Source organism: Ceratotherium simum, chromosome 2 (genome assembly GCF_057802395.1).
Source record: "Ceratotherium simum simum isolate JZ-2026a chromosome 2, ASM5780239v1, whole genome shotgun sequence".
Taxonomy (NCBI): domain Eukaryota; kingdom Metazoa; phylum Chordata; class Mammalia; order Perissodactyla; family Rhinocerotidae; genus Ceratotherium; species Ceratotherium simum.
Genome location: NC_141901.1, coordinates 18,598,638 through 18,614,618, shown reverse-complemented (window position 1 = coordinate 18,614,618; position 15,981 = coordinate 18,598,638). Strand labels below are relative to the sequence as shown.

Here is a 15,981-nt window from a genome sequence, read left to right as displayed (position 1 = left end):
GGTAGAAAAGGGATGGAGGTAGGGACAGGAGGAGATGGGTGGTTAAGTGGGATGGGGGCACAAAAACCAACCAAAAAATAACCACACTGAAAGCTTCTACCTATTAAAATGTGTCAGGCCATGAATGGACTAGCCTGCCTTCTGTAAGACTGCTTGCTATGCTACCGTAAAATGTATGGGAATCAAAAACGTGAATTTAAAATCCTACAGCAGTCATCTGCTAGTCCAGCCCAGCACCACCACCCACACTGCATCCTCGAATGGGGCTCAAGCACCTACAGAGTGAAGGGCATTTCCTGCTGGAATCTCCAGCAGGAGGGCCTACCAGAACCTTCTGTGTGGAAGTTGAGGCCTTGTACTCTCCCTTATGGAACACTCCCACTGGCTGAAGAGGTCAGTTTCCCCATCCTGTCACCACCAACCTCTCACAGGAGCAGTGAACGGGGCTTTCCTTGCTACACACTGACTAGAAGAAGCACATCTGTGTGTGGAAGAATTCAATGTGATATTTTACTACTGAGTAATAACAGTAATAAAAGATGTTTAGGAATAATTTCAACTACATTCTCAGTCAGCAAAGCAATCATTAATGGATTCCTATTTATTCCCCAAAGAGGAAAAAAGGACTGAGAAGTTCCCATTGGCTTCTCCCACCTGCCTTCCCGTCTCAGCTTTCACTTCCCATGTGGCTGGGGACATGCACGATGGAGAAGGTGAGAGGCGGTGATATCAGGTAACTGAGTGAGACAAACAGCAGTTCCTCTCTCCCTCCGGAAGGCCCCGAGGGGACGGAGAGTTCCTGATGGTTTTTTCTTTTTGTTGCACTGCAGACATTTCGTGCACACTCAGTGGGCTGGTGGAACACTTACACCCTCTCGACAGCAAGAAACAGAAAAGAGGGCTGCCACCTGCAGGGGACTGTGTGGGCCAGTCCTGCAAACCCAACATGCCATGGTTTATGAAGCCTTCATTCCCAGGGATGCCACTGTGGCCTCAATGTGGAGGGTTCATGGTGCCTTGTCCCCGCTGCTGTTTCTGCTTCTGCTGCATTAACAGCTGCTCCAGAGCGGAAGGTCCAGGATGCATCATGGAACTGGACCAGATAGACTGAAAAACAGCCCAGAGCTTGTCAGCAGAGGTCAAATGCCTCGTTGTCTGAAAGGAATTTGTGTTTCAATCCCACCCAAATATAAAGACATATATGTCCCAAGATGCCCAACCCCCTAAAAAAAATCCAGCTATTAGAAAAAATCATTGTAAGACTGTCTTCAAGACTAGTTAGTTTCCATTGAGATTATTTTAAACCAGCAAAGGTGAAAGTACGTTTTATATAGTCTTTCTACTAAAACTCAGCTCCATCTGGGACCAAAGAGTATTTATTATAAAGGTTTTAGGCAGATGAAACATTACTAAAATTAGATACCCTTCTTTTACTGGCTCAGAAAAGGCTTAAATCAAACATTCCAAGATGAATCAGAATTTTCTTAGCCTTAGAATGCAACTAAAATCTTTGTGTTTCTGTCTCCCTGAAGATACTGCTTTATCACTAGTGAATTCACAAATTTAAAAAAAAAAATCCCATTCAAGAATTTTATAAGGCAGACCACATTTCTAGGACTTTGCTACATATGTGCTATGAATTAATTCTAGGGGCCTTAGGAATAAGGCTAGTTATGTGAATGAAAGCAGAGGCATCCCTTGTGGTTCTTGTTCCTGAAATCCACTCACCTTTAGGCTTTCCATGAGGACAGCAGAGGAATCCTCCATGGAGGGGCCATGGCCTGTCCAGGTGCCACTTGGAGTGCTGGCCTGATGCCAGCTGCTCTCAGAGGATGTTGTTGCTGAGAGATAATCAATGCCAAACCCACCCATGGCTAAGGGATAAAAAGAGATAAGAATTCAAGATGTTCTATTATTGCCACATCAAAAGCCAGGGAGGGATAGAGTAAGTTATTTCACTTTTGCTAGGCAATCAAGTCTGGATCTCACCTGGCTTATCAGTTTTCCACCGATCTGCAGTTCTCCTATCTCTGTTATCTGGAGTCCCAATGGGTCCAAAATTGGAGAAGGGCACAGAATTATGGTTGTGTGTTGGAGGGGAGCTTGGCAGGCTGCTTGGGTTAGAGGAATGAGGAGATTGGCTGGCTGGTGTTGAATGATCTATTAAATAATAACAACATAGCATGTGAAATATAAGATGTTTCACAAACATACCAAAAGCAAAAGTTTCCTGTATATCTGATCACTTAAATTCCACTAAAAATAACCACAGGGCTTTACAGGAAAGGCAATATAAGGGCCCCAAAAGGGACTCTGCCAGATCCACTAATCTGTTTTACTGCACATATCTAACACACATTCCTTGCCTTACAAAAAAAAAAGCAAAATCAAACAGTATACAATTCTGTCATGTGCATGCACTATTTTGGCATACTATTTCAGATAAGTATCTACTGGTCTTCTCTATCAGAAGTAGAATTCCCTAACCTTAAGAATTACTATTAAATCAGACTCCATTTATAAAATAGAGATGATAAATCTCTATTTTAAAAAGTGCAACTTTTCCTGCAAAGAATGAATATCTACAAACAAAAGAGCTGGAAACCTTAAGATAGAACCCATATTTTTCTTGATTACAACTTTGCTGGTTACTGAGGATGTAAAAAGCTTTTTTAGTGGCATTTATTATGTGAACTGGTTCATCAGGCTTTTTTTTCCTATTTTCTTTCAGAAGTTACTTTAAAAATAAATAAACAAACATTCATAATTAAAAAATCATACTCTTAATCAATTTGAGTGTATAGGAAATGCAAGGTCTGTAATTGAAAGACTAGTCAATACCTGAACTGGCAGGAAGTGATGGAGACCACGGAGTCCCTTCAAAAAGGGAGTACAGTGATGTTTCCTGGGGGGCCATCGAGGGATTAAGTTCTGCTTTGGAGCTGGTTGTCAGGTTTTTCCCATATACCTCATTGAACACACTGTTATTTGGGTATCTTTCCTGAAAGACAGTGACAACTAAGTTACAAATTCACTCCAAGGGAAGAGATTTAAGAAAATGTCATGTTCATGGATGCTTGATACACCTTAAGCTTTTCTTAGCAAGACAAACTTTTGAAGGCTTTTATTTCGGTTTCTTTCAGTTTTCCTATTAAAATCACTTTCCCTTTGCTTTCTCTCATCCTTTATTTTGCTCTATTTAAACCACCCAGGTTAAACCGAATAATTTATTTGGCTGAACAACAGAGCCCTAAGGATTTCAATATTAATGAGAAGTTAAAGGGTTCAAACTTACAACATACAAGTCTCTAGTGTACACCAATCAGAGGGAGAGGGGGTAAAATCAAATATCCAGAAGACACTAATATGTGGAAGAGAAAGGAAAGAGGAAAACAGACGTGCTGAAATAGAATGGGAAAGAAAATACCGGCCAACAATAAAAGCACAAAGCAAGATTCTTCACTGTTTACCCACCTGATTAAGAGAGAATCCGGTGAGGGACAGGAAAGATGATGAATGTGACATGAGCTCTGAGGGCTTCTCCAATAAGGATTTCTTCAGAGTCCCAAAAAAAAAAAAAAAAAGGTAGTTAAATTATGCCTTACATTTTCTTAATATTAATCTTAAGATACTATACAACCAAAGTAAAACACCACAATTTAAGCATACTTGTATTCACCCACCATGTACAATGTTAGGCTTAGAAGATGTGAGTTCAAATCTGTTAATACCATGACACCAGCTAAGTGCCAATTGTCACAGGTGAGTCAGAGAGAACCTTCCTTGATCATTACCTCTAATCTAGCACAGAGATCCTGGCAGGGACTAGAGACCCTGGAAAATGGCAGTTCTGAGTGCTTACTAGGCACGAATCGCAGGAATCCCCTTGTCAATAGCTGCATTTAAAATACTTTCAAGGGCCGGCCCTGTGGCTTAGCGGTTAAGTGCGTGCGCTCCGCTGCTGGCGGCCTGGGTTCGGATCCCCGGCGCGCACCGACGCACCGCTTCTCCAGCCATGCTGAGGCCGTGTCCCACATACAGCAACTAGAAGGATGTGCAGCTATGACATACAACTATCTACTGGGGCTTTGGGGGGAAAATAAATAAATAAATAAAATTATAAAATACTTTCAAAAGATGCAGAATTGATCTGGCACTGTTTTCTCCCCAAATTTTGAAAACATTGACATTAATGACTTAAAAAAAGTCTTTCAAATCCATTTGACAACTGGTTTTGTTAACATGGTTCCTAGGCAGCTCTATTCATGTCATATAGTAGTTGCTGAAGTGAAGCTTACATTTACTGGCCCTAAGAAAGTTATTAGGAAAAAAAAAGCTGACTCTCTGATGCTCCCTGGCATTGAACAGGTGGTCAACAAAGCATTTATTAAACATCTACTACATGCAAGGCATTTTCACACACATTATATCATTAACAATGTTAAATATAGGAAGGGTTACAGTCAATTTTTTTTTTTTTTTTTTTTAAAGATTTTATTTATTTATTTTTCCCCCAAAGCCCCAGTACATAGTTGTCTGTCATAGCTGCACATCCTTCTAGTTGCTGCATGTGGGACGCGGCCTCAGCATGGCTGGAGGAGTGGTGCCTCAGTGCGCACCCGGGATCCGAACCCGGGCCGCCGGCAGCGGAGCGCACGCACTTAACCGCCAAGCCACGGGGCCGGCCCACAGTCAATGTTTTTTTAAACATGAAAAAAAAAAAAACCCCACTCTAAAGCCCCCCGGCCCCCTGTTCTACCATCAGCTTCATTTCCAATGGAAGGGGAAAGCACAACAGGAACTAATGGGGTAGGAAATAAGTGGACAGAGAGGCACTCCCCCTAGTTCCTTAAGCCACCTCAGTAGAAAAGCAGCAGAAAGGCAAACATAGAGGCAACAGGATAGCAGCTGGGCTTTCCCCAAGCCCCGGGGCGCTGTCGTGGCACTACTGTTGTTCACATTTCTAGGGGATCTTTTATTTCTGCCAGCTTGGGGGAAAAAGTGGGATGTCTCTATGGCCACTCACCCGGGCAAATTCTTAAGGGAACTTCAAGTGCCAGGGATGGCAGCTCCTGTCATGAGTGTCATTAATAAGCTTTTATTTCTCATAATACTAAAATCAATGCATTTTAATGTTATGAATGCTTTCTTGCCCCATGTTTATGGGAAAGACACAGCAAGAAAGTAAAACTCAGAACTGTTTTATGTTTTATTAAGATGGAGTGAAGGGAGGAGGGAAAAAAACCTCATAGCACACATCTTTCTTCCCATCTTTTTTATACTCCCTCACCTTAGTAAAATATAATGTAAACATTGACAAGTGTAGAGAATGACATCCTTGGAAATGCAGACTGGGTTCTAGAAGATTATTTTTAAAAGAGACCACTCATTAATTCTTAGACTTTATTTTATGTCATCCTAGTTATTTATCTCTGTATTCACTCATTTATGGCACTCCAACAATGTTTATAAATAGAATCTTCTTCATTTTCACTCATTCTGTTTATGAATCTGGCTCTGAATTTAGATCAGGGCTCTTGGTTAACCAAATAGAAAAGAGCCATGTACTGTTCAATAACGTCAGTAAAAAAAAAAAAACTAGAACATACTTCATTTCATATTTTGAATACATGAGGAAAAAAAATCTCACTGCTTCTAAGCAAGATTAAATGACATTTGAAATTCCTGGGTCCAGATGGAAGTGTCACCTGAAAAGTAAGTTACTTTGCCAGCATCACATCTTGTGTGTGACCAGCCCTGCAGGATGCTTTCTGGATAACACGTATAACAAAGCCATGACTCTAAGATGTGGAGGAACTATGGAGTCAGAAATGTTTTGTCATGTTCTACTATCATTTGAAGGTTAGTTTGGGCAATCAAGAAGTAAGTTTTACAATTCTGTAAAGGAAAGCCCCAGAAAAAAGCAATCACCAAGTACTATAAAATCTTAGTACAGAAGCTGGGGTTAGAACAAGAAGAATTATGTCAAATACATACAAAGAGGCTTCGTCCAGGAAGAGAGGCGAGAGGTCCCAGCAAAGCTGGGTAAAGATCAGGAGGGTTAGAAAAAATCAGCTCTTCCTCTTCCTCCAAGGCAGCCAGACTCTTTAACAGGTCCGGAGGAAGCAGAGGGGAGCTCTTGGGGTCCTAATGACAGAAAGGATCACAGTGAGATGCAATAAGGGATGATAAACACGAAGGAGTAGTAACATGATTAGAGGGACTGAAGGCAACTAAAGTCAAGAAGGAAGAAGCTATTAATAGCGAGCCAGTACTATTAAAGAGGAAAAGGCTCTGAGACACAAAAGCAAAGCAAGGACAACGGTAGTGAAAGATCAAGACAAGAGAAAGAAGCAAAAATACTGACAAACATAGAGCAGAACACAGAAGGTTAATGTGCCTAGTGAGTAAAACAATGCAATGGAGCAAAGTGATTAGCATGTCTTGTGCTAACAGAGAAACAGTTCTTTTTCAGTTATAAACACACACCTGTTTCTCATGAAAAGGCAAAGAAGGGGAACTCCACTATCAAAGATAACTAACTGGCTGACTTTGTTCCTCTCAGAAAGCAATTTGTATAAACACGTGGTAAACCTATTTTTAAACTTAGATGATTCAGCCCAACAGCGAGGAGCTTTGTCTCAGAATTCTCTAACATGCTGTGTTACAGATTTCTGCACGATTTCTCTGCCAGACCACCACAGTTAAAAATCAGTAACAGAATTCTTCAGCTCCCTCAAAGCAAACATACTATACAATTGTGAAGAGGAGACCAAGAGCTGCACTCATTATTCAGCAGCATTCTGTAGCACTAATGAATCAGAATGACCTCTATAAACATTTACTTGGGAAATTCAAAGGAACAGACACATACCTCAAATGGCATCCTGGGTACAGGATCCTGCTCTGGACGGAAGACTCCTGGTGACCGTTTGCCCCTGCGATCCATATTTGCTTGCTGTGCCATTACAGCTCTGTTATCAGCCATGCTGTAGGAAGAATCCCAATAGAATTCTGGGACCTTGACTTCTGAGGGATTATGGTTATATGGCTCCATGGGAAAAGGCTTCATTTTTTTCTCTAGAGGCTGTTGCTGCATTACAGGAGGTTGCAATGACGGCTCGAACAGTTTTATGGGGTCTTGGGTCTGAAGGTAGTAGGGCTGTTTCACAGGCATGATTTTCCCTAATGGGCCTTGAACCTGAGGGGGATTCCACAGCTGTTTGGAGGCATCTGCCTGTTGATACTAAAAAAAGAGATGCCTGTCATCAAGATGAGGATAAAATGAAATGTTACTTACACTCAGTAATCAGAATCACAGAATGAACTTGAGAGATTTTACAACCAACAAAACTCTAGGCAATGCAGCAGGTTCTTTTACCCTTTAGGTGTTCAATACACAGAGCTTTCTGAGAATAGATTATGGGCATCGAACTCATATTCTCTTTCAATTCAATTATTTAAGAGGTTTAATGAATGAGAGAGAGAGAGTTTCTCCCTCCTGCTTCAAGTGCCGTGGGGGATGACAGTATTTAAGATTGGTGTCATATCTATCCTAACGCCTCATCAAAATTATGATTCTATTTCTCTTCTGTAGTTTATGTTCAAATAGGAGAGAATTATTTACAGAAAATACTTTTCTATAAAGCAGACAAGTAGTAGCAGCAAGGAATGATAGTTAAGATCTATTATCCTTTGCAAAAGTAAAAAGGAAAACATTTGAACTTGCCTAAACAGCCAAGACAATACTTTTGTATTCCCATAATCATTACAAATCTAAGCAAGAAGTATCTGAAAGCCTAACTAATATTTTTAATTAACCAAACACTGAATAATTTTCCCCCTCATTTTAGTCTTCCCATCGTCCTTACTGGAGCTGAACAGTACCCACAACTGTAACTTACCTGCTGGAATCCAGAGTGGTGAGGAGGGCTTTTCCCCAAAGCCGGCACGGCTTTTGTAGGGGACTGCTGTTGCTGAGCTAGGGCTTGAACCTGCAACTGGCTTGTAGACTGTGCTGTTGGCTGAGCTGGTAAAGATGTGAGAGGTTGCTGGGAAGGTGGCTGTGGTTGTTGAGGTCCCTGGTTCATTGGCCCTGGTCCGGAGGGCCGTTGCTGGCTGTAAGGAATGTGGGACTGTTTCCCAGCTTGCACCTGGTTTCCTGCTGGAGAGTGAGCTGTAGGCTGAAGAAAGTTTCCTGGGACAGAAACACCAGCTGGGAAGGTGTAACCTGAGCCCATAGAAAATGCCACAGGAGGGGGGATAACATATGTTGGGGGCGGGAACCCTTCAAAACAGAAGAACATAGCTTTAGTTCCAAAGAAACTTAGCTAAAGAAAGGCAAAAATAAGTTATTTTGTGGTGGGGTAGGGAAGAGGTCTTCAATAAATTATAAAAGGTAGGGACCAACTCCATCAGGTAAGATGGATCAAGTGTCAATTTTTAACTCGACTTCAAAGATTAAATATAGACTATTGGCTGCTACTTCTACCCACTGAAGAAACTGGAGTGTTCTAAAGGTGGTTTCTTAAATGCCATGTTTAGTGATAGGATTTCCTTCATGATAACAAACATGCTCTTGTATATAAACTACAGAGAAATAGTTCAAAAATAATTTCATAAGCATTAGGGAAAAGAGAACTTCCTTTTACCTTTTAACATTATGGTTTAGTAATGTCACTATGATAGAGTATAAATTACTCAATGAGTGAATAGAAACTCCTACACAGATGGGATTAAGTAAAAGAAATAACAAAACAAATATTTACCTGGCCGGCTGGGAAGAGGAGGGAAGGCTCCAGGGTGATGAATGGGGATGAACTGGGAGTTACTTGCTTGACTTGGGGTTTGAGTTACAGGTGTTTTCCTGGCTTCAGACACCGGGGTCTTTCTTAGTTCTGTCTGAGATTTTACCTATGACCAACAGAAGTAAAACTATCTATAATAATCTGAAACTCAACTGTGTCAGAAAGAAGCACCTACTCTAAGAATTTAAAACCCCATTATGTCAAAAAAAAAAGTATATTCTGAAGATATTTAAATTCACCTAAATTAAAAATGGGAAAAATCAAAACGAATTATTTAATTGTCAATAAAAGATATAAGGGCTTAGTTTTACTAGTATAATTATTTTTCTTTTACAAAACTATAAAAATACAAAGGACATGAGAGTTCATTTGTTTTACAAATGAGACACCTGATGCCAACAGGTTAAAATACCTGCCTATCATCTTAAGCCACCTGTTATGGGCTCCAGAGCCCTTTATAGTCTAATTTATTAAATAACATACATGAATTATGAATAAATAATGACTAGTAACACACAGGTGAGATACTTTCGCCCTCAGGTTAATTTCATCCAGGCAGCCTTAAGTGTAGCAGTCAGGCATCCACCCTCTACCCTGCAACCCTACCACCCTTCAGAATAGATAAGGATACGTTTAGCATTAAGGAACAGGCCCTGAGATCCTACATATGGAGCGAGAGAGAAGTAGGGGCCATATGCACTGCTCAAAACGAATAAAATGAGAGAAAATAGAAAGCATTTATAGGAAACTTGGGAAGAGGTACAGAGGGTGGTGATATACTGATTACTGTCAGCCTTTCTTTAATCATCTATAAGCAGATTTAAGAGGGATGAGAGATCAGAAAGATTTTATTTTCAGTCTGGACCTTGTTGGGAGGCAGTTACAGAGAATGGAGGCAGAGCAGGCAGGAAATGCTGGACTCTTTATCCCTAAAACACTGGCCCTTCTGCTTTATTGTTCATGTGGTCTTTTCTTTGCCTTTCCCCATCTCTGCCTCTGTGCCTTTTCTCAATTTCTATCATGTTTTTCTCTCTTTGTTTCTCCCCCTACTATTAATCTTAAATAAACTATTATGTTCTTATTTCTCCCTTTCCCCCAAAAAAACCCTGTGAGGAAAACACATTGAAAGTACTATTTATTTGCAAGCAGCCTTCAATAATTTAAGGTTTGCATGCCTATTGCAAACAAATACATTTGCCAAATTGTGTTAACAAATCAAATGGTTACTTAGGTATTTATTCAAACATTAATGGTATTATTAAAACCAGCACAGAGTATATGAAATCATTTGTATCTCACTGAAAAGATTTAAAAAAAAAAGCCACAAATAACCAAGCAGTGTTTATCTTTTCTCTTCCCAGTAAGAGACTTGGGTTCTTGCTTTACAAATTCCCATGAGCTAGAATACTGAAGTGATAACCAGTGCTACTGGTTGGGACAGGTATAAAGGTCAAAGAAAATAGCCTCATCTTTTTCCAAGAATAATATTTTATTTTGTATAGTGAATCTGAAAAAAAAAAATCATATAAGCCTTAAGAGACTCCTGGTTCTACTGGATCTATAAAAGACCCCAAATTTCCTACTATAACATTCACAAATGGCAATTATACCTTCCAAAAAATATACAAATTCTTTGTGGAATTGACAGCTCTAAACTGGTCACTTCAAACCACTTAAATTGGAAAGAACTGACAAAAATGTCAAATCAAGTTGAGATTTTTTTCATTCATATTACAATTCCCAAGAGTTGATGAAATAACCATCTACCATAACTCTTTACATGACCTTACTATGCAGCATTCAAAGAATGCATTCAAGCTTCCAGAATAGAAATTCTCAAGGCTTTAGGAACAAAATGAAAAATCTTGCCTTTTGTGTGAGCCTTCCTCTACCTGCTTTATAGTTCAAATACAGCTTACCTGCACTGCCACATTCTGCTTTCCTGTTTCCTGTAACTTTTCTAAGGTGCATTTCTTGGTGTCTGTTTTCCTCTTGGTGGTGTCCTTCTTGCCATCATTCTTAGTTACAGTTATTCCTTTGCTATAGTCCCTTCTCACCTCTTTGGGAGGAAAACTTCTTCCTTGGTCTCTGTTCACTTCTCGTGGCTTAATGTTCTCTTTGAAGGTGACCACTGGTTTCTCTCCTGTGTCACAGCTGTTGCTTAGATTTCGGCCCGTAGACAGCACTGATTTCAACCCTGGGTTCCCATCCACAGCCAGTGACTCTATCATGGATGTTTCTTGCAGAATGAGGTTCTCTTTGGCTTCACTGGGATCTTCCAGTATTAACTCTGGGATTTCTGTGATAAACAACAATTTCCCTACCTCATTTTCACACTGAATCAGCCTAAAAAAGTAAAAATAAATCCATATATGAAAAACACAAATCTAAAAAACAATAACAATTGAAGTGTATGGATCCAACAGTCAATACAATCCCAGCCCTAAAAACTTGGAAATGGCAAGGTGTAACAATGTGGATTCAGGTAATACGAAAAGTAGTTATGTAGAAACTCAGATGCTCATTTTTTTTTTTTTTTTTTTAAGATTTTATTTATTTTACTTTTTCCCCCCAAAGCCCCAGTAGATAGTTGTATGTCATAGCTGCACATCCTTCTAGTTGCTGTATGCGGGACTCGGCCTCAGGATGGACGGAGAAGTGGTGCCTCGATGCGCACCCTGGATCCGAAACCGGGCCACCAGCATTGCAGCGCGCGCACTTAACCACCAAGCCACAGGGCCGGCCCTCAGATGCTCATTATCACACTTAACATCACCACAACATATTCTAATGTTTTCTAATAATTACAGCTACATTTACTGAGCATGTTTTAAGCACAAGGCACTAGACTAGGCCCTTGAATTAGCTATCTATAATTCTTATTTTATAGGTGTGAAAACTGAAGCTCAGAGGTAGTAAGTTCATTCACGCATGCAACCATTTAAGTGCTTATAGTATGATAGAAACTTGAATACAAGAATGAATACGATATAATTACTGACTTTGGAAAGATTATAATCAATTAAGAAGATCCCAAGGACACAAATTTGGGGAAGTGGCAGAACTAGAAACTGAATTCAAACCTATCTGACTCTAAAACCTGTGCCCGTTCCTCTACACCAATTACCATATCTGCTCTGTCTTTAACTAGCCACTAGCAACATCCTGGTCTGTCCTGACTGAAACTGCCCACCGTGCCCCTGTCAATACAAATCACCCTAACTGTGAACATACAATTTAGTTAGATTTACAGAGATGTTTATAAACTAGAGCAGAAGCTCATGATAAACAAGGGAGACAAGGCCAATTCCTCTACAAGAGGCTGTGTTATGGGACGAATAGAGATTTACGAGTATACTTAGGGTGATAATTTGACATTGTGTCACCAACATTTGATAAAAGAGTTTATAATTAATAAGCATTATACCAAAGCCTAAAACATGTGGGGGGTGTGCACATGTATTTGATAAGGAATACCTTGGCTGATTATCGGCGATCCACTTGCCTACAGAGATCAAGCGCTGCTGTCGTATTTGTCGTTGCTGACCCTCTTTGTCTCCTGTAATACCCTGGTGGCCTTTGGAAAAATCCAAGTTCCTAAAATTGATATAAGCAAATTACAGAAAATTAAACTGCTAGATATTTTCCAGGCAACCAAATTCACCTAATTAACTGCAATGGCTTCAGATTTTTCCAAACATGCCAGCTACTTGATGTCATCAACTGCATTTGTTCGAAAGTATGCTCCCAAAGACAATATGCAAATTCACTATATTAACATATTTTTTACTTATATTTCACTTTCTAATTGAGGAGCTCAAATAAATCACAACCTTTTATTAGGAAAGATTCTTTTCTTGTAAGAATAAAGTTTTCATTAACATTTACCTTGCATTCTAAGTAATTTGCTTGAAACGACCATGGCAATGTTAAGGGTCTCTGAGATGCCTATTCTAATAAATAGTATTAATATTTATATTCTATATATATTCTAATAAATATATATTCTAATAAAAAGTATTAATCTATCCACTTTAAGGAGGCCCAATCTAAATCAGAAAAATGTGTAAATATCAGAAAGTATATAGACCAAAAAACTCATTGAAACTAGAAAGGTAAATCAACCTGAAAAAAATAAGGATTTCTCAGATTTCTTCACCTTAAATTCAATATACTGTATCCATTTTTTTCCAAAAGAATCTAAAAATTGCCAGGCAGTAGCTAGACACTAAGCACACAGATAAATGAGAAATAGTCCCTATCTTAAGGAACAAATAATTATGATTTAATCTGACAAGTATTATAATAAAAACCAATAAAAGAATAAGATAGCATAGTAAAAGGAGGGTTAGTTCCTTCTGATAAGCTCTGAAAAGGTTTCACAGAGCAAATGATACCTGAGCTGGAACTTAGACAGGTATGGATAAGTGCTTACAGGTTGGTAAGGGAAGAGCAGAAGAGGAAAAGTGAACGTTCTAGGTATAGCATGAACAAAGTTTCGGAGGAATAAAAATCCAGAGCTATTCAAGAATAAGACATAGTGAATGTACAGTATGTATTAGTATTGAGGTGGCAGGGGTTGAAAGTGGCAGAAAACATGGCTGAAAGACTAAGTACTAGATAGTGACAGAAAATATGGCTGAAAAACTAAGCCTTTGGACATGAAGCTAAAAAAGATATTGGAGCAACTGGAGATGGGTAAATTGTATTAGTAATGGGACATCATCAGGTCTATACTTTAAAAATATAACTGTGGGGACGGCCTGGTGGCATGGCGGTTAAATTCGTGTGCTCTGATTGTGTGGCCTGGGGTTTGCAGGTTCGGATCCCCAGCGTGGACTGATGCACCACTTATCAAGCCATGCTGTGGCGGCATCCCGTATAAAGTAGAGGAAGATGGACACAGATGTTAGCCCAGGGCCAATCTTTCTCAGCAAAAAGAAGAGGATTGGCAACAGATGTTAGCTCAGGGCTAACCTTTCTCATACACAAAAAATATATATCTATATATAACTGTGGAAGCAGGGTAGAAATGGACTATTAGAAGGAGAGGGACTATAAATAGAGAGGTTGATTAGGAAGCTTTTTTATACTCCAGGTAAATGGTAATAAAAGCCTGAACTATGGGGAAATAGGTGAAAGGAGTTAGATCTAAGATGCACTTTGGACACAGAATTACAAAGACTTGGTGAGAAAAATTAACAGAAATAAGGATTTTTCAGATTTCTAACTTGTTCATGTAGGTAGATAATGGCACAGAGACAAAGAAAGAAGATCATTTTTTTGCTGACCAAATAAGAAAATATAAGCTCATTTTTGGTCATGTTAAAGTTTGAAATGCATAAGGGAGATCAGATTGTTAGAAATATGAGTCCAAACTCCCAAAGAAGTCAGAAGTGAAAATTTTGGACTTCCTATCCATGAGACGAAAGCTCAAGACAAAGGGATGGATTTGATCACCAAGAGAATGGAGCAAGTGGGAAGGAAAGGGCAAGGAAAGAACCCTGGAGAATATCAATCAATATTCCGAGGGTTCTGGCACAAAAGAAAGAGTGAAAGACTGAGTGTTATCCAAGGATAAGAGAAGAGCTAAGGAAAAGAAGGTTTCACGAAAGAAGGGAATCAACAGACTCAATGCTAAAGAAAATTAAACAGGATGAAAACTACAAAGAAGTCAATGGCATTTGGTAACTAGGAAAGCACTGATGGTTAAATGTGCAGTAAGCTAAGAAACGACTGAGTGAAGCAGAGTCAGTAAGGTTAGCCCACACTACTCTTTTAAGAAGTTTGATGATGAAGAGAAAGACAGGGTTGTGAATTTTACTTTTTTAAAAGAATAGGGTATACTTGAATGTTACTAGACTAAAAGGAAGGAAGTGGTTGTCAAAAAAATAAAAAGATACTGGAAATACAATGCAGAGAGAGGGTAACAGATGGAGCAAGGTTCTTGGGGAGGTAGGAAGGGATGGGATCATGGATCCAGATGAAAGGGTTAGACTTGAAAAGGAGTAAGAAGTTATTTCTCTAAAAAAGGAAAAAAAAGAGACAAAGGATGATTGGAAAACTTGATTGCTTTATCATTAGCATTGATAGGAAAAATATCAAGCAATATCCTTTGGTTTACATTTGGTCCCCATTTTTGAGACTTTCTCTCTAATTTCAAGTATAAAAGGTAGAATTCACTGAATAAATATCACTTGGGGGAAGCAATTTTTTTTCCTTTCCTCCATACTTGTAAGCACTTAGTATTGTATTACACAGGAATTAAAGGTACAACATATATAAATCAATTTCACATCAAAAAAACTTGCACTATTAGTTGCTGTTAGGAAAATAAGACAAAGCTGGGATAGATTAAACGTTCCTCTACACCCAAGCCTGATTCCTGTTAACTTGAATGCTGCAATCACTGGCAATAAAACAAACCTCCTTCAGCTGCCACCCACCTGAAAGAAGGTCTCAAAGCCAAGAACCCTTGTAACTCAAACTCCTCCGGAAGTGGTGTAGCTGGAGAAGTAAAAATCAAGATTTGTAAGCATTTTAATTAAAATATTGTTGTTCAGCAGAATACTGCCCACTAAAAAAAAAAAAAAGAAAAAATAAATATCTTCTATACAGAAAGAAACTATCTCTAATGCTTATAGTTCTCTGTTCTTCTTTATAGTAATCCTGATACAAATAACTTACCTGTTAAATCCTCCATTTTGCCTCTGGGCCCTAGGCATTGCCCTAATACTCATGTACTACTCATTGCTGAGGAGGAGGGCTACGATAGACTTTTTTCCCCAGCAGTCTTAAAAATTCACAGCCTCAGATCCAGTAATCCCAATGTTTAGGTCTGTTATTCAAAGTATCGAATAACAACATTGACATCACCTGGGAGCCTGTAAGAACTGCAGAATTCTGGGCACTATCCCAAACCTACTGAATCATAAACTGCATTTTAACAAGATCCCAGGTGATTCATTTGCAAATTAATGCTTGACTTTAGCACTGATCTAATGGAAGGAAAATAATCAGAAAGGAGTCAACCAGAGATTGTTTAGTGCAAGATTATTTATAATGGAGAAAATTTTAAAGCAAATGGACAATGATTAAATAAATTACGGCACAGCCATAGGACAGAATATTATGCAGCCGGTAATATCATGTTTCAAAATGTTTATATGACAAA

At 39.1% G+C, this 15,981-nt stretch overlaps 1 protein-coding gene across 7 annotated transcripts in view; it reads right to left on the bottom strand.

Annotated features, from left to right (window-relative positions):
- Positions 1 to 590: 590 nt before the first annotated feature.
- The window catches only part of SMG7 (SMG7 nonsense mediated mRNA decay factor), an 82,951-nt gene continuing 67,560 nt past the window's right edge, over positions 591 to 15,981 (bottom strand). For 4 of the 7 annotated variants that reach the window (XM_014783357.2, XM_087438813.1, XM_014783356.2 and 1 more), the window contains 12 exons: positions 15,254 to 15,314; positions 12,285 to 12,404; positions 10,727 to 11,153; positions 8,769 to 8,913; positions 7,905 to 8,287; positions 6,875 to 7,246; positions 5,998 to 6,147; positions 3,475 to 3,555; positions 2,842 to 3,001; positions 1,990 to 2,160; positions 1,729 to 1,874; positions 591 to 1,107 (listed from right to left, as the gene is read on the bottom strand). In XM_014783357.2, the coding sequence (XP_014638843.1) occupies positions 994 to 1,107; positions 1,729 to 1,874; positions 1,990 to 2,160; positions 2,842 to 3,001; positions 3,475 to 3,555; positions 5,998 to 6,147; positions 6,875 to 7,246; positions 7,905 to 8,287; positions 8,769 to 8,913; positions 10,727 to 11,153; positions 12,285 to 12,404; positions 15,254 to 15,314 (2,330 nt within the window). In that variant the 3' untranslated portion in view covers positions 591 to 993. The remainder of the gene's footprint in view (positions 1,108 to 1,728; positions 1,875 to 1,989; positions 2,161 to 2,841; positions 3,002 to 3,474; positions 3,556 to 5,997; positions 6,148 to 6,874; positions 7,247 to 7,904; positions 8,288 to 8,768; positions 8,914 to 10,726; positions 11,154 to 12,284; positions 12,405 to 15,253; positions 15,315 to 15,981) is intronic. The other 3 variants (XM_014783358.2, XM_014783359.2, XM_014783361.2) reach the window with 3 other exon arrangements.